Source organism: Haliotis rubra, unplaced genomic scaffold (assembly GCF_003918875.1).
Source record: "Haliotis rubra isolate DU_JTF1 unplaced genomic scaffold, ASM391887v1 Scf178, whole genome shotgun sequence".
NCBI classification, from domain to species: Eukaryota; Metazoa; Mollusca; class Gastropoda; order Lepetellida; family Haliotidae; genus Haliotis; species Haliotis rubra.
Window position 1 is genome coordinate 136,830 of NW_025765758.1, and position 25,558 is coordinate 162,387.

A 25,558-nucleotide genomic window follows, 5' to 3' on the forward strand; every position below is an offset into this window, starting at 1 on the left:
ATTTTAAACTGCGAGTGTTTAGAATTGAACCATACATGGAACATACACATCATTTCATAAGTAACTTATGATAACCCATAGCATAAGTAACTTATGATAACCCATAGCATACCGAACGGGTCCCGACACCAATGCGACACGGTCGAGGTATTATCTCATCGAGATATATATATCTTTTGTTTATGGCCACTTTTGTGAATTTTGTGGGAATAATCTTTCTTCACCACTGCTTTACCTTGTCACGTGTCTGCAATATTTGTGGTTTAATGTAGGTGTTATAGTATGACCAGAAATTATTGAGAATTTTAGGAATATGTTTAATTGGATTTCTAGTATAAACAACCTTGACCAGCTATCAAGTGCTTGGTTTCATTCTAGAGAGAAAACTCCGTTAATCCTTTTTCATTAGTTTGTGAAGAGTTATCCCCCTTTATTTACTTGCTAGCAGACGACATTTTCAGTGATCCTCACTGTGGATGGATGATTTAGAGAAGAGGAAGTTGATTTTAGAGTATTATAACAAGGACATCAGATCAGCTAAAGTGATTTCAAGTAGAACAGGCATCCCTTTGTCCACTGTTTATCGTGTTTTGAAAAATATTGCAAATGGATATGGCATTGAGCACCAGGGAGGCGCAGGTAGGCCCAGAAAATTGACTGTCGGTGACAGGAGGCGGCTTGGTATTCTTGTTTCTAAAAACAAACGAAGGAGTTTAGAAAACTTAAGGCTGGATATGATTGATAGCGGAACTGTGGCTGTCTGTAAGGAGACAATTAGAACTGAGCTGCAATGGGTTGGCAGAAAAGTCGAGGAATTCCATCACCGATCATGAAACCTGAACGAAAGGAGCGAAGGTTGAACTGGTGCTTACAGCATAGAAATTTTAACTGGGACAATGTGATTTTTTCAGATGAAAGTTCTGTGTGGCTGTTTCCTAATACACTGAAATTCTGGACCAAACAAACTGAAAAACCTTTGTATCAGCGCCCAAAGTACAGTCCGAAATTTAACGTGTGGGGTGGCATATCTGTGTTAGGGGCAACGTCCCTCTGTGTATTTGAAGGGAATATGAACAGTGAGCGGTACACAGATATTCTCGAGGGACATTTACTTCCATCTGCTCACGTGTTCTATGGAAATTATTGGATTTTCCAGCAGGACAACGACCCAAAACATCGTTCAAAGCATTCACAGGCCTGGTTTCGGACCCAAAATATGACATTATTAGATTGGCCAAGCTATAGCCCTGACCTAAATCCAATAGAAAATGTTTGGGGACTTATGAAGGAAAGTGTCAATAAGAAAAATCTGACAAATATTGCTGAAATGAAAGAAGAGGTGGTCCGATATTGGGACAGCATGGACCACGACTTTCTAACTTCTTTGATCAGTAGTATGCCCCGCCGCATTGAAGCCTGCATTGCTGTCCATGGTGACTTGACAAAATACTAACTGTTCACCTGTCTTTGAATCTGGAGTTATGTTCACATTTAATACATTTTTTTGTATTTTTTGTTTTGGTGTGTGTGTGCGTGTGTGAGTGTGTGTGTGTGCGTGCGTGCGCGTGTGCGTGCATGGCAATATTACCGCACTCGGCAATATTATGCTATATGGCGGCGGTCTGTACATAGTCGAGACAATCCAGTAATCAACATCATGAGCATCGAGTCTGTACCACCTATCCCGTTAATGGCCTCTTTCGACAAGCATGGGTTGCTGAAAACCAATTCTCACCCGGATGTTCTCGGATACGCACTTTTAGGTACGGCAATAACAACCTAATGAAACCTCATAACCAGTTTATGTTCAGTAAGAGTCCAGGTTTCAAATACATCTTCCAAGCAGCAAGCTACCAGTGAACTTGCCACAAAGCAGTAAAAGACGCCGATGAGCCACTCTGTTTAGTTTTCGAACATTGCAGAACTGAAGATTTTACGACCGTTTCACTCGCTTCATGAACCGTTTGAATTGGGACATTTCGCTTTGACAATGCGTTTTTAGAAGTTGGCGTTTGACCATGCTGGAAAATGTGTACAGATAACTACTCTTCATTGTACTGTATAGTACAGAATATAGTAAATGAGTCTTTCTAGTGACGTATTTCTGAGGGTAGAGGACGTAGCGAGGTTGTCCATGCTATCTATAAGGAGATAATTATCAAACTGAAAGGACTTGCTGTATATTCACAGAAAATATCTGATACAAGGATTCATACCATGTGGATACACCAAATACGTACACTTCTGAATTTTCCGGTTTGTACAGCGTTATCCCACGTGACAAAGTTCGGCATTGCCTCATTGTGTAGTGTACAGCACAATTATGTATCTTCAGATGTACAGGACATTTTGCCAATAAATAAAGCAAAGTCCACTTGCAGAGAAAACAGTATGTCATATGCCTCACAATCTCGTTTACAATATCTTTTTCACCTCAGGGAGTAAGATATTTAGAGAGTACGTGATCAGGACTACCAGTTGTTGAAGCGTCTGTGGCTGATCGGGTAAGATCGGTGACTTTGAATGCAGGCGATCCTAACTCCCCCAAAGTCAAAGTATTGGTACTTACTAAGAAAGTGTAATCTTAAATATAACATTTGTTTAAATCATCAGATCTGACGGGCATCATCCAATAGGCGGATCAGAGGTAGGCTGTGTGTCTCTTGCTGAAAGTTTGTTGTTACATGACCATTGAAACTCGGGTGAAATTGAAGTGTGCACCCCTCCTTTTCTCAATAGTGTGCACCCCCCTTTCTCATAAAGCTGTATCCGCCCCTGTCATCACTTCCGTACTGCTCGTTTGTAGACAGACGAGTACTGTCAGTATGTTGCGCGTTCAATCAAACACCCCGTGTTGTACATTCAGACTTTGTTGGTTAACTAACATTAACACTACCGAGAATCTGAGTGCCTTACTATTAGCCAATGACTGTGCGATCAGGAGGAAATGCAACTGTCACGTGTTGCTGTTTGATGGGACTGTTATGCCCGATTCGGTAAACATGAGTTTAATGATGTTTGAAAAACGTTGTTGGCACCATGTATATGAGGTGCGATAACATTTTAATCATGCGATCGCATTGTGTTATTTGCCTGTATTTGATCCGGTTTATTTCCGTAATCCGCCCGTATTTGACTTGTTGTAATCCGTACAATTCGCCGACACGGCACCTGTCTGAATTAATATTATGTTCTCAGGGAAAATATACCTCCTTTGGCATTTTATGTCCCTGACCAAGTTAGCCAGTTCCGTAATTAACATAAAACACCTAAATCTGCACTAAAGGTGCAAAACTGGAGGTCTAATTCACCACATGGTCATCTGAGTGAGTGAGTGAGGTTTATGCCTCTTTTAGCAATATTCCAGCACAATCACGGCAGGGATCGCCAGAAATGGGCTTCACACATTGTACTCCTATGGGGAATCGAACCCGGGCCTTCGGCGTGATGAGCAAACGCTTTAACCACAAGGCTACCCCACCACCCTCGGTCATTTGAAGAAGGACATTTCTTTTCATGTTCGGCATTGCTTCGTGGGTGGATTACGTCGTCTAACTTGGACCATTATATTTACTTTAAATTTTAGTTTTTGCTTTGAACGTCGAATATGAACAAGTATATATTTTTCACTGACCACAAAACATGTAGTGACCGCCCATTTGATATCATTTAACGTCTTTGTGCTACGTCATAGATTTCATAGATGTCACGATTTCAGGTTTATACAAACCTGTAAACAAGATAATTTAGCCCCTGAAATGTACATGAATTCTACATCGGCCCTCATATTTATTCCTCACATAACGTCACGGAGACGCGCCCCTCTGATTGGTTGAAATTTCGTTCGCGGGTGAGAATTGTGCACTGTTGTCAAAAAGGTCGATTTAAGTTAATTAAAGATCGAAATGAGTAGTTTTAATGACGGGGTTTCATTTATAACGATGCCAATTAGTGATTTATGTATTTGTACCCCCTAAGAGTATATGTGATCTTTAATGTCATAACGCTGTTCAACTTACCTCCCCCGTGATCTAACGTATCCTTGGTGACTGCTCTATTATTCTTGTCGACCAAGATCACGCATGCACATCAGCACTATCGACCTGTGAAACAGTTACTTGCAATGGCTACACATATTTCCCAAAGGTATTCTACCCAAATAGTATACAGGCCAAAGAGTACACAAAACCATTTGTTTGATAATACGCTGAAAACATTTTTATGTAAACACAAGAAGTGAAATCTTTCTAACGGTGTCAACACAAAAAGCATGCATTTGGCCAGATTTATAATATAACACAACCATAATGACAGAGCTAATAGTGATATTTTAGCAGTAAAATGCTTGTCTGTTATATACATGTCGTAAACTGTCGTAATGTCGTAACTGCGTTCAAGGTCCCATATTCAACATGGAGTAACTGGGATTATGGTTTGCCAAGGGAACCCTCAACTGTTACCTGAACGTACCTTGATGTTCCGTGTCGAGTGGATCCGCCGACATGCAGCTTACTACCCACATAAACATACACGTACTGGCTTTCACAAACACACACAAACATACCCCCCATACAGACACAGACAGACTGATCTGCCAGACAGAGACGCACTCAAGCAGAGGAATAATTAATACAGCATTTACTTTGATTTTCACATAATCTTCACTAAGCACCTGCCCATTGCTCAATGTACAGAACTCTGTGGACAGGACCAGAAAGGACAAGCTCCTCACAGAATGGTTAACTCTTACGACCGAGATTTCGACAGTACATACCCGACTCTATATATTCCAATTTTGTGTTATGTTTAATGACCGTCATTTGTCACAAGTGCTGATACATCATTGTGATTCGTTACAAAACCATATCGGACACTGACCTCAAGATTCGCAATCATCACGTTAAAGAAAACAAATGACCGATTTGATCATCCCTTTATCGATTACCTTCCTTCCTGTTCTTTGTCTCTCAGGATTAATGATTCCTGTCTATAATTCATATGTTCTGTCTTTCTTGATATATTAAACTACCATGTCATCTGCATAGAAGCCATCACCAACAAACACGAAAGAAACCGTCCATTCTAAATGTTAAATGTATCAGCATGTTTTAGGGTTTTGCATATTTACCTTACGACATAACTTATCAACATTAATATCTAACAGCAGCAAGTAGTGAATCAAAGTGAGTGAGTGAGTGAGTTAAAATTTAACGTCACATCGGCAATATTTCAGCCATATCGTGACGAGAACAATTAATTTTATGCATAATAAGCAATGGTAAACTATAAAAACCTGTCAACGAAGGACAGTAAAATAACTAGATTATCACAGATTCGAATTTAAAACTAGCAATCAAATCTAAAACAGTCTAACTATAGGACAATACAAGGTAAAAAACAGGCTATATATTGCCAACAACTGAAGGTAGATCACCATACTAGGGACCATGGGGACTTATAGTACATTTGCTTCCTGCATGGACCCTAGCTGGATTTACACCATCCCCTCAGCTTTTAGCAATGTTAGATAATCTAGCCATAAATTAAACGAACATATATTCTACGATTAAAAGAGTAGTAGGTTTAAATTTACTTTGAATGTTTTGGGACTTACGTACCCTCTCAGGAGGACAATAATTTTACGCTACTTCAACCCCCTTTGAGGGCACTGCCACTAACAATCTAAGCTACTAATCAAATCTACCAATAATTAAAATACATATATGTACAGAACATATTATTCAAAATTCATTCATTAAATCAATTTCTTTTAAAAAGCCAATAATTAAATGAAAATTAACAGTGTTAAAAAGATCCTTAACTGTTTTCACATTGAAGTATTTATCCCTTATGATGGAGAATTCAACACAGTAGTAGTGAATCAAAGATGAAGAAACTAAATTTACATGCCACTGTCACGTGAAGGATGATGTGCAGGCGGCGGGGATAATCAGCTGTATCTGCACTGATCTTCCCCCCAGAAACATTGATCTACGTGGTATATCGTATGTTGGTGTGCTCTTCTGATATCTTCAACATTTACCTATTACCCACTTACGAAATGTCATATGTGTTTTAGAGACAGATAGTTTACTTTGTCTAATACAACGAATACCATGAACAGATATGAGTAAATGTCACCGGGACAAAATAACATGTTTACACACTGATTATATAAAACTATGTACACATGTACATTTGTACCTGAAAGCATAAGTGATGTCTATTTATTTGAACATTCCGAAACGGCTTGTTTATGTAAAGGTTTGGTATAGTTTCGAAACCTAAATTTGCTCACACAAATGCTTTCTTTGACTGCATACACTATTGTAGTTTCTAGCGGCAATAAGCTCCATCCAAGCGAAATCGGCATGGTGACCAATCTGTCACATTTTTAATACAAACGCCGACATGGTATTGTTTGAACAATTTCCTTTTTTTGCAAAGGGATAACATGATAACAGACTATTTGACAAAACCCACAGCATATATTTAATCAAAACTAAAAACTCGATTCCACTCCTCTTTCCATTCTGAATCAATCGGTTTTCTATCAGTCTCACCAATCCACTTCTCTTTCCGCCTAAACTCACCCCTTCTCTGTCAGCCTGTACTCATTCCCTTCTCTGCCAGACTACTCGCACCCCTTCTTTGCCAGACTACTCGCACCCCTTCTCTGCCAGACTATTTGCAAGCCATTCGCTCGCAGCCCTTTTTTATCAGCCAGCACTTTCAACTTTCCGACTATACACAGCCCATTCTCTGTCCGACTGTATTCATCCCCTTCTCTATCAGCCTACACATATCCCCTTCTCTTCGACTCATCGACTTCTCTTTCCGTCTATAACCACTCCATTCTCTGTCCGACCACACTCACTCCCTTCTTTATCAGCCCATCGCTATCAACCTACATTCACCCCCTTCTCTATCAGCCTACTCGCACCCCCTTCTCTAGCAGCCCATCCTCATCCATTTCTCTGTCAGCCTACACAAATCCACTTCCCTATCAGCCTACACTCACAACCTTCACATTGGTAATTACACATGGTGTAATACCATCGTGTGATTCAGGTCGTATGACGTCAACCACGTGAAGGTCCGGATTAGAATGAACCTTCAGTAACCCATGCTTGTCGTAAGAGGCGACTAACGGGATCGGGTTGTCAGGCTCGCTGGCTTGGTTGACACATGTCATCGGAACCCAATTGCGCAGTTCGATGCTCATGCTGTTGATCACTGGATTGTCTGGTTCAGACTCGATTATTTACAGACCGCCGCCATATAGCTGGAATATTGCTGAATGCGGAGTAAAATGAAACTCACAGTTATAACGTTACGATGCTAATACCCCAGTCTCAATGTTATTAGACCTTGCTGACTCATGGAAAGCTGAGAGTCATCACACTGTAGGCAGTTTCTATCAATTTACGTTGTAGAGTAATAAACAGAATACTAAATTCGCTTCCGTGAAATACCAATTTTCATTAAACTCGTGAAAGATTTAGTATCAAATCATTAACTCGTTTAAAAAAATGGTAATACACGGAAGTATCCTCTATATATCAGTGATTTAATATTTGACAGGAAGAAGGGACAGCCATCATGATACCAATGATGAAGATGACTTTCTTTGTTTTCTCGTGTAATGAGTTAGCTCCAGGTTAGCTGTATAGATTGTGAACGGGTATATGTCTGAACTTACTGAACTAAGTTTATCAGAATGATTATCATACTTTACCAGTTATTGTGCTGTCTTGGACTTCATAATACGAATCCCCAGGAGAAACATTGGTAAATGTGTCAAAGAAACTTTTCGATCAATAAAGAATTCAAATTCATCTGTTTGACACCCGGCATCTTTGAATATCTCTTCCCAATTAATGGCCGTGTGATGCTGTGCGGGAAAGGCTTGCTTGTGTACAGAAATAACCAAAGAGCCTAATTAACCCATTTTCTCAAAGTGCAAGTCATAAAAAAGACATTTTGATTTTTTTAATGCTATTTATATTCCCCACGAGAAGGACATGAATCTCTACTTTAAACAACGGCAAGGCATTAAAATAAAACGAGTGCAACTCATAGCATAGTCCTCCATCTTGAAAATGAAATTGAAAATATTGAAATTTGTTATTGCCAATATTTCAAGTGATACAATTACGAATTTCATACGTGTAGGCAATATGCACACATGATATGTAATGATCCTAGGCGAGTAAGAGAGAGACAAAAACCTTTCCATTATTATACAAAATCTCCATTGTACGATTTTGACTGCACCATAATTTGTAAAAAATCAAGATATCAGGTGTTTGCCGAAAACATCATATATCCTGTCCTGTCTGTGGCACACATCACAAACACTTTGGGAGGCAAGTAAATTATTCAGCTGCAAAAGCAGGGGACATATGGTACAAATCAAAGTAGGAGTTTGCAGCGGACACAAAGTTTTGCGTCTGGTGTGGATACAAATCTGAATACGGCCTTTAAATTTGTGCCATAAAACATTTTAAAAGGTTTGCTTAGACGTTGAATGTTGCAGCCCTTTGATAATGCTTCATGATACGCTCTTTGAAATATTAGAAAGAGCATTTACAAAAAAACATTCTCGTGATATTGTCGAATACGTACAATCGAGATTTTTCTGGATATGGAAGGTGTCTTGTCGCAGGTATTCAATGTCTGCTAGTGCATTGCTCGGCTTAAATGGAAGTTGACCACTTGAAAGTTAAGGTCATCCCTCTTGGCATAAAGTCATGTGTTGTCACACTCTCAGTCTTTCTGCATAGATCTTAATACAAAAAACAACCCCAAACAAATAAGGTGAACTTGTTAAGTCTCTTTTGTCTGGTTCAGGTGGATAAATGAGTTTTAGCAAATCTGATGCAACAAGTCCCCCCACAAAAACAAAACAAAAACAAACAACACACAAAACAACAACAAACACCCAACAAACGCCCAAAACAAAACACAAAAATCCCAAACAAGCAAACAAACAAAAACTACCAACAGTACAATGGGATACTTGTGATAAAAGGACAGCTTTCCATTTTCATATATACACCAGCATCAGCATTTTCAAGTGTTTTTTTTTTCATGTCAACCAAGTAACTTGCCACAAGTTCAGCGACCGTGCCCACACTGGACTCTAGGGAGTCCGAGGTTTGAATTATTCTCCAATAACATCTGTTTGTAATAAGAGCCGACCATATGGATCAGGTGGTCAGGCTCGACATTTTTATGTAACCGAACTCGATAATCTACCCTAGTCAGTAAAGTTGTGTTACTAAGTCAATACGCGGTTTCTATGTCTGTCTGTATGACCTCCCAAACCGATTGATCATGGCACGTCCAACGTCTGACTGTGACAATACAATCAGTTATATATACCAAACAACACACTTGAACTCAAGAACATATTCCCATACCTGGATCATCATGGTCACAAAGGTCTCGGGTTCCATTTGAACGTACTCTCACCTTCGTAGCTTGAAACGAATATAATGATTTAACGTTTTGTTGTGCTTGATTTGCACTGAATATAATAAAGGTTCAATTATGCATACATTCCCCTCACTGGGATAGGAAACCAGTGTGTACACTGCCCGTGTCACCACCTGCCCTTGCTCCAAGGACGTCATATTGATTGATCCTTATGAAAAAGGCTCTAGCCTGGGTACAGGAAAAGACATAATGGTATCGCTCCACCCCAACGGACTTTTCTCGCTGTCAACTATTCTTGCAGTACTCATCACACCACTGAATTCATGGAATATAACTATCGGTAAGTATATATTAGTTTTAAGATTTATCTTCAACTTTATTTCTGAGAAGAAAAACTGAATAATTTGCTTTTCCAGTTTTGAATGTACAAGGCATGATCACAGGACAATCTGTTTCTTTGAAACTAGATTTCCGATTTGGAACACGCTTTCGATCATTGTAAGACATATCTGATGCGATTGTACATGTCGTATATAACAAAAGCATGTTTATGATTCGTACATTAGGAATATAAACATGGAGAAATTGTGTGTACAACTATTGTGAACTGATGACACAAGGGATGCAATTATTCCGGTTTTATAATGCTAGTCCACTGAGGTACCATTCCGCAGTTTAACAAGGACGTGTCACCATGCTAACTTTGAACCATCGCTGTATCCCTACACGGTGTCTACACATGTTGGAATGTGTATGTATCTTCTGTCTGGCGATACAAGGACCGAGACGTACATCAATCCAACAATGGTCCCAGCATATTGCAACATTAAATTGCTTCCACCCATTGATTATAAAGCCTATATAGTTCTACCTTGTGAAATGTATTTATCGTTTACATATTGATGTGTAACAAAATGTGTAATGCTGTTAATGTACGTCCTATGAGCCTGTGGTCTTTGACTTGAATGAATAAACGAGAGTAAAGTCTTTTTATGTCTCCAAGATGAATAAATACGACAAAACAGTGTCCATATTCATGAGATATCTCTTCTAAAAGCAGACTCAATTGTAAGATTCTGACTGTACATTTTTATTATCCATAAGTCTTTAATTCACAAACAATGGTAATGATACCAGGTGTTTGTGAAACAAACAATAACTACTATATATGTGGCTTCGATTCGATCTGCTTGTATATTATGGCTTATGTCAAGATTATCAAAATGAGCAAAGTGAAGATGAGTATATATGATGGTGTTTTTTGTCTGGAGAAGATAAAAGACCCAAGAGTTGAGCCAGTGGCTTACCAGCGTTTTGACATGTATAAACTGCCTAACAAACTCTTTAAAATTGGATTTGGACAAAATATTTAAATGTTATTGTAAAGAGAAAAACAATCGCCAAAATACTGCAATGGTATAAACCCAACTAATATTCCAGTATCATGTGCATCGCCATCGAGTGAGTGAGTTTAGTTTTATGCCTCCTTCAGCAATATTCCAGCAATATCACGGCGGGGGACACCAGAAATGGGCTTCACACAGTGTACCCATGTGGGGAATCGAACTCGGGTCTTCGGCGTGACGAGCGAACACCACTAGGCTGCCCCAACCCCCCATTACTAGATAAAAAATATTTCTTGTTTGTTTTAGTTTAGACACCATCAATCATTGGCGTATATTTTACTTTTGCGCCAATTTATTTATTTAATAACTGACAAAAACTAGGCTATTATCACCTCTCCTGCAATGCATCTAAGCAATGGCTTCAACGTCCAATCATGAACGTCTAAATTGTTACCAATGACTTGTTGGAATGTTTTAAAGCTCTTTTAGCTACTTGTCCAAACAAATGCCGAGTAATTGTTTCTGAGGGTGAAGATATATTTGTAGGCAAGAAAAGAGGCTGCAAAAAACGCACAATGTACGGATCGAATGGAGAATGTTTTTGTCAGAACGAGCGCTAAGCAACTACTTGAATTCTGACATGAGGTTCGCAAAAGCTGTTGGATAATTTTCTAAACACTAATGTAATACGCCGATATGAAGACAGCAGCACAAAGTGAGATTACTATCTGTCGGAGTGAATAATACTTTACTGTCAGTAAATGTCCTTGATTCATTATCACGCTGTGTTGCTATAGTCAATAAAATGTTCCAGTAAAATAAATGTCCGACATCAATCACCCCCGTTACCACGGTCTTGTTAATACAGTCGAACTTATTTGAAATACGGTATTTGATATTATTGTGAACATCCCCAAAACGGTTCTGCCAATTGGCGCGCAACGATAACTATCACAGTCAATTTCTACTAGTTCAATAGGCGTCTGTCAAAAGCCATTTACACATGCATTCCGGTGATGTATTACCACTAATAGCAGCCATGAGATTAAATCCTGACAATTAGCAATGCTTCCCACTGCAAAACTGTATGCAAATACATTAAAAGGTTTTGTTTGGGGAAAAGGATAATTAAGATTTAATTATATAAAAGGATGGAACCACGAATGTTTAACATGTGATGTGTAGCCTTGAGAAAAGCAGATAGTCAATAATATAAAACATACTATTCTAGCAGGCGTTACGTAGCGACAATTTGAAACATATATCAGTTGGGGTCATTTCCTGTTCAACTTTCTAGTGACAATGGAATTTATCTTACCTCACACATAAATGTCGTTTTCTGATTGGCTGAGAGCTCTCTTATTATTTTCAATGTACCCTGCCTACAAGCGAGTAACAGTTTCTATGTTACCCGCTGGGAATCCCGAACTGTGGAATTCATTTGGTACTTCGTCTTAGTAATTCTTTATCTCGAATAGTAGAGTCACGTATGATGTACGGAAATTACCGATGTTTTGCAAATGCAAATTGATGGAAGAGAGATAACTCTAGATTTGTTTTTCTTGTCCGTCGTTGTCAGGATTGGCTAATTGCCTACCTCTGGTACTCCGTATTATGATCCGATACCTGTGCTTCAAACAGTTCAAAATTAACATTGAGGTGTTCGATAAGATAAATACGTTATTCACTGGTCCCTTGGGGCCCATGGGTTAATGTACGCTCTATGTTTGTTTAAACAAACATAGAGAGTACATCAACCCATGCCCCCCTCGTGACCAGTGAACAAATTATAATAATAATAATAATCGGACAATGGTTTTTGGCAGATATATCTAATATATCTTGTTTTCCATTTATGTCTTGGGTACAATGTAGCCATAGGAAAAATGTGTTACATGAATAAACACTACAAATAAAGTCTTTGAATAAGAGTTAGAAGTGAAACACATGAAGGGGAAATTTTATGGATGATGAGTTCTGTAATAAGAGGAACACGACAATTCGGGGTATAGTCTTGCTCGTTCATCAGATAAATGGAAACTAGGAAGCAGAAAACTGCTAGTTGTATATGTACATGCGAACACAAAAAAGGCGATAACACAGGTATACAGTTGATAACGATATTTTTTTATCAAATGTTGTACCTTGTATGGCAATTACAGTTAATTGGCGCCGATTGGTCCAGGCAATGGACAGATAGGAGTCAGGGGTAAGTGTAGGCGTAATTAGTACTTAATGGGGAAAATGGGTTAATAGCACCGATTGAAAATAATGATGACATGCAGGACAAGTAAATAGCTGGCATAGATAATTATATCAATGTGTCCCTAACGAAAGCATTCTGTTCTTCATATTACACAAGTTGACATCATTCCCATTTTTACAAATATCTGATGACTATTGATAGCGGACCATGAAATTCGTTGACCTAGCAGCCCTATTGCGATAATATACATTGTTATTGTTTCAATTTGTAGATGTTTTTCTTTACCAACCAAACCCAGGCGTTGTTCAGGGCCCTGTCTGTGGCCGGGACTTCCTTCATGGAGACACCAACAACACTGTCACTTGGAATATGGTCCCTGTCGCTTCTCTCTTTGAAATACTGAAAACAGGTAAAAGTTCGGTATTATTCTTTCCGGAATAATAAACCATTGTAACAAAACAATTTCCATCAAAGGTAATCAAAATATTATGCATTATTATTTTCTGACAAAGTATTTTCGGTTTTCTTTAGTGCTTAGTATTCATATTTAGTATGAAAAGCAGACACCCAGAAGAATATCTGAATGCCTTTTGTAACTGCTGTTCAGGAAGAGGTTTTCATAACATTTTCAAACTATGCATATGTTTGCCAAAAAGGTACTGGTGGTTTCATCATCATTCATACCATTAATCAAACATTGATCTTACAACGAGTTGTAAGATTAATCACATCAATATATACACCTGTTCTGTTTTTACTTACGCTAAAATAGCATCATTGTAGCATCAAATATATTATAATTTTTGTCTCCTGTCAGCAACGCATTAAAACATAACACAATCGTCATGAGTGACGACACATTGCTTCTTGCCGCAAGTGGATGTGGAACCGTTCCACGTATTGTATTTCTTCTACATCGATGATTCTGTTCTGAGCAGGATATATATTCGTAATCCTTCTTTCCTCCTTGTGTAAGTCCTAAAGGTGTATTGATTGAAAGCGCCCTTCACCGGACATAGATAATTACTGCTGATTGATTGATACGAATGAACCTCTTTTATCAATATGTGATCATTGTCAGGGTCAACGATGTTTGGCGTCAACATTGAACTATCATTTATTAGCAGTTTAGACAAATCAGTTCTTAAAATATGTGTCAATGCTTATTCGTCATTCTAATGTCTTGCTCTGGTAGGCAATATTGTACTATTTCTTAACAGTCTGGACAAATCAGTTCTTAAAATGGGTCACTGTTGATTCGCCATTCTAAAACTGGTCATTACGTTTGGAATGTTTTATAAGATACTGAAAATACGTACGTACTCAAACACGTATTTTGTGAAAATTATGATTTTGTTTTCATTACAAGAAGATACGTTTATTGTGTCTCCTTACTCCAATCTGGCGTCTGTTTCACAAGGGACACTCAGTCCTTTCAGCTTGCCATTTGATGTCTTTGCAAGTGCCTTTCTCTCAAATTGAAACGTTGCCACCACTTCCATAGTTTTCATACCTACTTGTCGGTTGAAGTTCATGTTTTTAAGATATATTGTTTAAGATAATTATAGATGTAAGAATATATATAGTCGTTTTTGCCTTTAGGGACAAATACCTTGTCCAAATTACACAACACCAGTCAATAAATCAAAGTAGTTTCTGGTGTTAATAATAGCGGTTGTTGGGATAATTTGTGTTGTGAGTGGCGAGAGGATGCTCCACATTTAGTTCTGACCTTGTCAAATGATACACGCTAAAGGCGTGTTTCTCTTCACGTTCCTTCCACATGCTGACATACCCTGTCACATAAGTGTCTGTACTTATACGTGGCTCAATCAAACTGAAATAAATTAATACAGTAACACACATGCCTAGATACCAAGACTTTGTCACGAAACCACTGTTAACCAGTGCCACTGCAGTCATGTTCATTCTCTCAACATCCAGTATCACTACTTCTCATTATACTTCACCAGTCAAACGACGTCATGCGGATCTGTTTCTGGCAGTCCACCACCCCTATTCTGAAGCACACACGAAGCTGTCTGACCTACAACATGTTCCACACAGGGACTGCACGGGGATCATTCAAGGACACTGTCTGGTACATTCAACACAGAACGTGGAAGAAACATTTTCTCCACCGAGCGTGCTGGACGGCATCCATAGTCGATTCCTACAAGCTGTGACTCAGGCGATGAAGACTCAAAATGGCAGGACAAGATTTATCTTGATGTCTTCAAACCATGGTAGGTTCGTAACGTAATGGGAACACAGTTGACCATTGTCCACAGCAGGTTGGAAAGGGTTGCATTTTCTTGCTGGTCTTAGTACTTGATAACCCTGTAGATCCGGGTTAGAATTGATCTTCAGTAACCTTTTCTTGTTGTAAGAGGCGACTAACAGGATCGGGTGGTCAGGCTCACTGACTTGGTTGACACATCTCATCGTATCCCAATTACGTAGATCGATGTTCATGGCAATCACTAGATTGTCAGGCCCAGACTGGATTATTTACAGACCGCCGCCATATAGCTGGAATATTGCTGAGTGCGGCGTAGAACTAAACTCACTCACCATAATTCCATCAGTTTCCTTATTTATAGACCAATGTCATATAGCTCCAATCAACCAACCTTGATATGGTTAATATAAGCAGTTGTGACTGAGTACTTGATATGGTTAATATAAGTACTTAAGCACCATTCCCAAGCACATTCGTTTACCAAACTAGTAGGCGCCTAAGACCTTCATCATCTCGGGCTTCACTCAAGCAAAATGGCTGACTTTGTATTGTCACTCAAATGCCGCTCAAATGCTATTTACGTGTATATCAATGTGTTTGTTGCCTTACGTCGCTGTGAGCAATATTCATGCTATACATTGTTACAAGAACTTAAAACATAACATGCCACCTCCGTGAAACGTTTTACGAGAAGAATGTTTTTCTGCTGAAAAAATAACGTAGCTAGTACGTGTACGAGTGTATTGTATCACGCCTGTGACTCGTGTATGGAGTTAACCAACTCATCGCACCACCCAATCGATACCTTTCAGTCGAACTTCATATTGGTTAGAGGACATCAGTTGTAAGACTAAGTCACTCACAAACTCACTCTTTTAAGATATTAAACTCTTGCCCCTCGATAAAAGTTAATAATGTTTGAAACATATTCTTTTCAAATATTTGAAAGAAAATGGACTTTAATGGCAAGAATAATTGCCTGGATAAATTCTCGCATACACATATCAATATTGTTGTTTTTAAGAGTAATATACATTTGAAGAAGGGAGTATATATTTGACTTGGTTAATTTCGTGATATCCTGCTGTTATACTCTGCAATCCACAGCCATTTACATGATGATTTGTATTTACTTAAACCACGCTTAAACTGCCTGAAAATAATAGATACAAATGTCTGTATTAACGATGTTTACTTTATCGTAGCACTGTTTGAACTCTCAACATTACTCGTGGCAACGAGTCCTATGACAACAGTAATGGCCCTTGAGATAAATGACAGAGGTTTCCTAACCCAAGGAGGAGATCTGAACACAATTTACAGAACATCAACAGATCATGCTGTTACTATCATCATAGCCTGCTCTGGTTCCTGCATCCAGAGCGTCATCAAACAGGTCTGTGAAAGTGTGCACGTGTCATAATAAATACTACTTCCGGTGCGAGGTTGTCAATTTCTGATAGCATCCGGTACAAACAAATTGTACGAGAGATCACTGCTTATAGGAGACTGGCATTTGCAGTTTAACTGTGATATCATTTACACTTACAACTGGAATTTTGCAGAAACTAGAAGATTATCCAAAATTATCAAAAATTATCCAGAATTCCTTGATCTTCCCCAACTACACAAAACGATTGAAGTCGAGTACCTGCATTTCAGAATGAATAGATCTACGATAATCATATGAGAAGTGATATATATTACCCATCAAAAGTTTAGACTCACTAGTGTAAATGTAGCCACTTACTTAAGTCAACTGTTCTAAACCAGATTTTGCAAAATATTCAATACTGCTTAAAGCTACTGTTTACACATGGACTGATGTATTGTAAAAGAAAGTTGTAACGTTCAAAAGATTATTGTCATGAGTTTAGTTATGATGAAACTCAAGTGAAAATTGGCGAATTCTTAACGCAACTTTGACATGCCCGATGTTTGCACAATGTCATGCTTTTCAGCAATCTGATGCATGGCCCTCGCGCAATTCATCTGCATAAGGTTTGCAGTTGGTTAGTGGTGAAATTCATCTTCGATGTAACCACATATGCATACATAACATATAGTGAGTGTTTTAATGAGTCTCAACTTTTGATGAGTAGTATATTACAACAGTCAAAGCCCTAGTAGAGCAACTATTTGCAAACTGTCTTTTAGACATTTCCAAATCTGACATCTCCAAAGATTAATTCCAAGACAATTCCTTTCACTTGCACAACAATAGAATCTTTTCCAAATTATATGGCATACGTGTGGAGGCGCATTAATTACCCTGTTTAACGTGGACTAAATGTTTCCGTGCTTTTTCAGACGAGCAATTGACATGCCTTTGCGTGTATTTGTGACAGGTGAATACGTTAGATCTTTTGAGAACCACCAGGATGGTATCACTATTTGAAAGTGATTCTTAAACACATGTTCATCATGAGTGAGTGAGTGAGTTTGGTTTTACCCCGCTTTTAGCAATATTCCAGCAATATCACGGCGGAGGACACCAGAAATGGGCTTCAAACATTGTACCCATGTGGGGAATCGAACTCGGGTCTTCGAGGCTACCCCATCGCCCCACATGTTCATCATGACATCTTAGTGAAGACTTTATGTGATTGAGGGAATTGTTTCTGTTACTGAGTATTTAAATTATAGATACATGATCTACAACTGAATCAAAAGCACGACTCGACAAGAAACATCCGATGGCTACTCGCAATCACAGATCAAACAGATGATGCTGGCATTATGGTCGACGCCGACAACATCACCAGCTTTGAAGTAGTTGCAATTAATCTAAAACCGTGCGTCGTTCAATACACCTCTCAGGTAGAACATTTATCTTATTGCATTATGTTTACATTTCTTATGAGTCGTTTCAAATATATGTAAATATAGAGGCAATATAATCAGTCTCTTTGTATAACAAAACACAATGACCATATTATTTTGAAGAACGCACCTATCCCCTTTCGTTCAAAAAGGGGGAATTTGATTAAACGGCATTGATGTACAAGTATGTGTCCCTCAGATTCACATGTAAAAAGCGTCTCTTTAGCCCGTGATTTGCTTCCAATCCGTGTGCCAGGATCCTCTGATCCCTGATCTGTCACAAATCCCTGATTTATCCCAGCTCGTACAGGCAGTGTTAAAGGTCCACAAACCGTTTATGCAAGGGCAATTCTACTGAAATTTCGCCCCAAACGAAACCCACTTACACGCTGGCACATGATATGTTTTGTTTTTCCTTCCATCGGCTTGTTGAAACAGTAAATATACTTGTTTCAATTTCTCCAATCATTTCTTTGTATTCTGAAAAACAAATGTCTCAATTCTAGGATATTGATGACATTAGTCGAGGAATTGCATCTGTAACTTCAAAAAAGAATGGAATAAAAACTGCATACTCTGCTCTGAAGGTACGTATGGAATAAGTTTCACTATTTAAATCTGTAAGGTTCATTTCAAAATGTTTGACAATGTTCATCTTGCTTCATTTACATGTACCATTTCAGAATCACATGATCCTAGTTTGCTAGTACGTTAAAGAATAGTAATAATGAAGCGAAAATATTGTTCATCTATTCCAGGAGAGAAGCAGACTGAAATGCAGAATTAATTCCAAGTTCTGGAAATATATGTGTGACACCTGTGGTTTGAACAACAAAACCCTTAGATTGGGAATTAAACAGGTAACGTTAACATTGTTATTCAAGTTGAACTGGCCCAGGTCCAATAGCAACTTCCCCAAATAAAAAATGGTCTACGTTTTTTAGCGAAAACATTCTAGTTTCTGACACTTATATAACAGGTATTAAAATAGATTTAATATGTATCTAAAAAATCTTCTTGTTGGAAAACGTTGTCATATGCCCAAGCAAACTAAATATTATGTTCATTAATATTTATATTATGTGTCTGATGTGTAATGTTTCTAAATATGTCTCTGAAGAAATATGCTCTTTTGTAACAGATGATAGGCAAACACTCATTTGATTGAGCGTCAGTCTTCCAGACGCGTGGTACACATATTTGCTTACTTTATCGGCTTTAGTAACACAAGTACAATACTTTCGGAACATAAGCAAAGATGTATTTTCTACTTCTGTGAGCGAAAGTAGGTCGTTGGTGTGTACCAACTCAATATGACTCCTTTATTGTGTTTTTATGTCCTATTTCTTTTAACCAAGTCCCCAGGCTTCATTGTGAAGACGATAATCAACGGAACGGCCCACTATACTGGAATGACAATCAACCTCATCAAACAGATGGCTAAAGCATTGAATTTCAGGTACAGAGTTCCTATTCGAATATATAATGTAAACCAAATAGTAGATAAGTATTGGGATATTGAGATGGGGATAATTTAGTTTGGCAAAGTTAAGAAAGTAAAACTTGAGTGGAGAAATGTTATTAAGAATTTACTAACGGGTGAATACATGGCAGGTTTTATGGATAGCAACTTCTTGTTTATTTTCATCACGACGTTTCTGAGCCAAATCTTGCTCCTTCATCAGATGATCCATAAAACGTGTCATGTATTCATATTCGTCCAACTTCTAAATGCCTCTCAAGAACCTTAATACAAACGGATATTGTTTTGTTTTAAATGATTCTTTAATTTTATCTTTTGTTAGACACATTTAATCTCCGTTCATTCTAGAATTGAAATATCAGAATGAAACTGTATCAAACATACTTTAGAAAATTTATTTTTAGTATTTTGTATGTATTTCTGTGAAAGAAAATTATGTTTTATCACCAAACAATCCTGTTGTTACAGCTACGTCTTGCTGGAACCGGAAGACAACGAGTGGGGCCGGGAGATCAACGGGTCGTGGACAGGTGTTGTTGGAGATCTGTTGTCAGGGGTAAGTCCACACTGCTTCTCTCTCGACTGTCGTCGTCGCTGATCACCTAACCTTTTTACAGAGGTGATGCCATCAATGGAACTGACATGGGGGACAGAGACGCTTTGTGTCCGTAGGTACTGTCACTGTCATCGTTTCCAGAGCACCTTGCGGGGCCCCGTTTCACAAAGCTATCGTAGCGCTACGACTGTCGTACCTCCTATACTGTAACATAGACTTACGACAGTCGTAGCGCCATGGTAGCTTTGTGAAACAGGGCCCAGAACTCTACTGCTTGGCGCATGAGGCGACTAATTTGGTTTCGGTGACTCGGTGGATTGCGTGTCATCAAGCTACGTTGTACATTATATCAATCAGCATTTTCAGCAGAGTGAGTGAGTAAGTATGGTTTAAAGCCACTTTTATCAATATTCCAGCAATATCACGGCGGGGGACACAAGAAATGGGCTTCACACATTGTACCCATGTGGGGATCGAACCCGGGTCTTCAGCGTGACAAGCGAACGCTTTAACCATTGGGCTACGCCACCCTGGCTCATACCAGATTATGTATCTTGAATATTGCTGAGGACTTCGTTAAACAACAACAATTTAATAAAAAAAATTCCAATCCAATTATTCGTGATGCGCATTAACAGAATTCCAGTTATATCACGGACTATCAGCATAATATACGAGGATCCACACTTGTGATATTTGACTGAGATATGTTCTATCCTCAGTTTTTCATTTTCTTTTAACATTTAGTGAAATTAATGCGGCGTTAAGCAATACACACTCATTCTCATATCGCATTAATAATAACATGGCGAACGGCATTTTCATCAGAAGGCTAGACAGACCAACTGTACAGCATAAAAATTGATATACATGATATGATATATCGACATTTTCATCACAGAGCTAGACAGACCAATTGTACAGCATAAACAAATTATATGCATGGTATCGTTGTGTCTTCCTTGATTAGTTGACAGCCTTTAATGTCATTGAAATTGATGAACGTGAAGGAATCGATGCTTCCAAGTTGATACTGAAAGTATGCAGTATTCAGGTTTGGCTTCCTACAACAAACCATCCACCACATTCCATGAAGGATGTTGGTAGAGCATACACTAAGTATCTCTCATGTTTCATAATGACTGCTTTGTAAAGATCAATTTTAGTCTAGCTTACCATGTCTTGGACAGAAGATGTCTCGAAATCAATTATTCACCTGTTGAAAGAATCAAAACTAGTCCTTCATTTCCGGTGAAGTAATCTGAACCTTGTCAGGGAATTGAAGAGAATAAGAAAATCGATAAGAAGCGCCACACGTTTTGTTGTCATCAGGACATTTGTCGGATGACTCGCCATCTTGCGATAACGCGTAAATTAGAGTAGCCAGCATTTGGCCTAATGAATCTACCTTGGAAGGTACTTTCTAAATTTATTTACATCATTTTGTGTTTGGGGAAACAATACTGTCGCGTGGTGTAAGGTTTGCAGTGTCCTTACAACCATATTTGAAACACTCATAAGAAATATAAATCTCTCACATGGTGTCTCAGAAATGCAGATTTCCCAACAAATAGTTTAACTGGTGTTATTCCTTTAGATGTGTACGTTTTCTGTTAATGCCAATTGGGGTATATAAAAACCCAAATACTGTATCGGCAAAAACAATGGAAGATCATCATCTGGTTTATTCAAAGGACTGACTGACTGAGTTTAGTTTTATGCTGCTTTTAGCAATATTCCAGCAATATCACGGCGGGGGGACACCAGAAATGGGCTTAACACATTGTGCCCATGTTGGGAATCGAACCCTGGTCTTCGGCGTGACGAGCCAACGCTTTAACCACTAGGCCCTTATTCAAAGACCGCCTCCGTGGTGTAGTGGTCAGAGCGTCCGCCCGGAGAGCGGAAGGTCGCGGGTTCGATCCCCGACTGCGTCATACCAAAAAGACGTTAAAATATGGTACTTGTTGGTCCCTGCCTGGCGCTCGGCATTAATGGGTACAACAAAGACTGGTCGGCTCGGAGTCAGTATAATGTGTCTGAGTGGGGTATTCATGCTTCACTGCGGCATGGTATCTCAGTGGGCTAGCACTCTAAAACCAGCTTAAGTCTGGGCTAGTACAAGCAGCCGCACATACACATACACATGCATGCACGTCGTCATATGAGCGAAATATTCTCAAGCACGACGTAAAACCCAATTTCACCTCACCTCACCTCACCTTATTCAAAGGAATAACGAAAAGGCATATTTGACTGGATTAAATAGCAAATACCAAACTTTCTGCCTGTAGAGTTTAGTAATGGTGTATTTCTGTAGATAAAGTCTTGAATTTTACAAAAAACAATTGGCAATTGTGATATTCGAGTACGCCTTTCAAATAATTTACCAATTGGTTGATTTATTCTTACGTTCAAATCTTGTCATCAAGAAATGTCAGGCATATAGAAAATATGGTTTTAAAAACTCTAAGTCAATTTAATTTCAGAGAACAGATGTAATTGCGTCCCCACTGGCAGTTACTGCCGAACGAGCCGTCATTATGGACTTCACAGTGCCGTACTTCTATGACACGAGTTGCGTTGTCATTAAGACGCCGAACAACTACGACACAAAATGGCTGATTCTTGCAACCAAATTTCAGCACCTTGTACTCGTCTGCATTTTCGTCTCATTCGTATTCTCAACCATCTTCCTCTGTGTTTTGGAGGAAGTACAACCTGCCCTCTGGCCTGTCAGAAACTCGATGGGTCTGTGGAACCGATGTTCAGACACCCTTCTTGTCCACTTTGCCTCTCTTATGGCTAACGGTAAGATAATCGGACAGTGTTAAATTAGTGTTTAACTCAGGAGTTGTGTTTTTTACATCGAATTATCACGGCATGATAATGTTAATGTTAGAGGGAAGCCCAAATTAAGGCACGTCTTAGTCGTTGAACATTTTAGTGAAACTCACTAACTTGGGAATGGTGCTTATAAAGGAATGGAATCAAGGAAAACCAAGTTCTTTACTGCAATGAATGCGACGTTTCGGTGTAGATACAGCTTCTGAAAGAAGTAATAGAATCATGTCGAATTGAGCTGTTCGATCCCACGATCGGTATTGCCTGGCGAAGGAAATACTTCAATTACATTTCCTAAAAATGCATCTATTCACCTTTACTTAGAGCTAAGAAAATATAAATGAAACCATGCCAGCGTGACCAAGCTTTAGGTAAGGAATATTATTGAACGATGTGTTTGTGTACTTAACATCAGGAATAAGTGGATGCCTGCTCCCGGTCAGTCTCTCTGGACGCCTTGTCATGGGTGCCTGGTGGATCTTCTCTCTACTGACAGCAGCAGTCTACCGTGGAGACATCATCGCCTTCCTCACTGCTCCAAGAACCACATTGCCGTTCAACACTCTGGCTGAGATGGTGGCGCAAGAGGCGTACTCTTGGGGAACCCTTGGAGGGTCGGCGTATGAAACACTTTTTAGGGTAATGTTTTAGTGAACCATTTCTTTAGTGTGTCACTTGGTGTTTAGCTGTATTTGAGTGAACCATTTGCTTTGTAGATCACAGTGGTGTCATGCTGGCCTCTCACGCAAAAGGCCCGGGTTCGTTTAGGTGGAGACTGTATTTCTCAGTACTGTGTGGTGTCCCTGGGCAAGGCACTTCGTCCACAACTCAGTCCACCCATCTGTTTAAAATGGGTACAGAATGTACGGAACATTGTACTGGGGTAAACGCCAGAAACAGCATCGCGTTGGATTCTAAGCGCGTCCACGCATTGTGACGAGCACATGCTTTCAGAACAGTTCTATCCAACCACCATACTGAATACTTGGGTGAATTGAAATCAAATGTCCATTTAGTTTAGTTATATAGCAAACTGCTGATATAATTTGCAAACAGTGATACCTTGTTTGTCTGGACTCTCGTTATTCGAGAAACCTCGCCTCTCTGGCGATCTTGCCTTAAGCGTCGACTCATGGTTCCTACGTCGACATCATTGATTTGTCCAGGCATTTGTTATGTCAAACGATTTCCTTAGTATCCCTGTGGGTTAAATAGGTCTTCCTCCTTATTGGTCCACAACGCGTTTCCAATGGCGAAATCCTGCTATACATTTGGATTTACAATTCTTTAACCATTGACAAATGGGTACTGACAAATACACATACATGTAGACAGAAACATGTACCAAGGAAACCCTTCATTCATATGATCTGTGTTTTACTCGGTTCACATCTCAGCATTAATCCAACTGCCGTTCGGTTTCAGAATTCAAGCATACTTCAATACAAACAGGTTTGGGAAGGTATGGAATCAAGACTGGCATCTGATCCTAGTGTCCTCAGTGTTGATCTGAACGTGCACCTAGACAAGGTGAATACTGGACACTACGCCTTCATTACCAACACCTTGACGCTGAAGAACTGGAAAGTTAAGAACTGCGATCTGCGCATGCTGAGTGACACCTTCTACCCGCTGATGTTTGCTATGGTGCTGCCCAAAAATAGCAGCCTAACCGACATACTCTCAAAAGAGTAGGTCACGGGTGCATCGTCACCTGTATTAACCTCATGTTTATTATTTCATTATTAATCACGAGGTCGCGAAGTCAAAGGCAAGTCATTGTAAAAATACCACGTCTGGAAAAGGATTTTAAGAACGTTAATAACTATTAATTTTATTAATGAATGAAATACAAATACAAAAATGTTAATTGAAAACTTAATATTTAAAAATAATGTCATTTCATCTTTTGCAGGATCTATCGCCTCCGTGAGAATGGCGTAATTGAATATTGGTATAATCAGGAGACGTCTAACGTTAGTTGTATAGCAAGCAGTCATGACATGAAGAAGATTGACATCGTCGCGCTGCTAAGTGTCTTCTACGCTGCAGTCATTGGCATTAGCCTTGCTCTCGTGGCCCTGGTCGGTGAAATACTCTGTAGCAAATCCCGGCGTCCCGTCACTTCTCAGCAACAACCCACAACGAAGGAACATGTAGCATGACATCCCAGTTGGATGGAATGCCTATGTATATTTGATATGGCTGAGTGGGTTAGACCGCTGACTTTGTGCTGGCGATAAGGTGCCTGTTCCTAACAGTGCTCGTTCGATGGGACTCAACACAACACAAGTACTAGTATCTGTACTTTACTGAGAAAGTGTCATCCGAAATATAACACGTTACATTTGACCACTTTCTGAATGCCACTGTCTATATTCAGGGCATAATGCAGATGGATTACTCGGTTTGTTGAGGAGTAACTCGGGGATGACGTAAACTGACACGGCGAGGGGTGGAATGGCATAAAATGAAGTGGCCAGACATTTTGGTGTCCATCGAAACACGATCTCATATCTATGGAGAAGTTTCAACATAATGGGAACATGAGAGATTTGTCCGCGCGTGACGTCACGTCAGGAAGACAACCATACTCGGCTGTTCCATCTATGGTGAG

At 39.2% G+C, this 25,558-nt stretch overlaps 1 protein-coding gene across 1 annotated transcript; it reads left to right on the forward strand.

Annotated features, from left to right (window-relative positions):
- Nucleotides 1–16,493: 16,493 nt before the first annotated feature.
- LOC124273197 (glutamate receptor ionotropic, kainate glr-3-like) lies at nucleotides 16,494–25,106 on the forward strand. The gene is made up of 8 exons (XM_046708416.1): nucleotides 16,494–16,631; nucleotides 18,565–18,645; nucleotides 19,417–19,517; nucleotides 20,010–20,097; nucleotides 22,587–22,908; nucleotides 23,357–23,580; nucleotides 24,367–24,632; nucleotides 24,857–25,106. Exons 1-8 carry the CDS (start codon nucleotides 16,494–16,496, stop codon nucleotides 25,104–25,106), a joined length of 1,470 nt encoding a protein of 489 aa, XP_046564372.1.
- Nucleotides 25,107–25,558: the final 452 nt, after the last annotated feature.

Bases quoted from the DNA above. Each gene is read 5' to 3' on its own strand.
- LOC124273197 (XM_046708416.1), top strand. From the start codon at position 16,494: ATGGCCCTTGAGATAAATGACAGAGGTTTCCTAACCCAAGGAGGAGAT. The intron at 16,632-18,564 runs GTCTGTGAAAGT...TCTCAATTCTAG, and splicing joins TCCAGAGCGTCATCAAACAG to GATATTGATGACATTAGTCG. The intron at 19,518-20,009 runs GTACAGAGTTCC...CTGTTGTTACAG, and splicing joins GCTAAAGCATTGAATTTCAG to CTACGTCTTGCTGGAACCGG.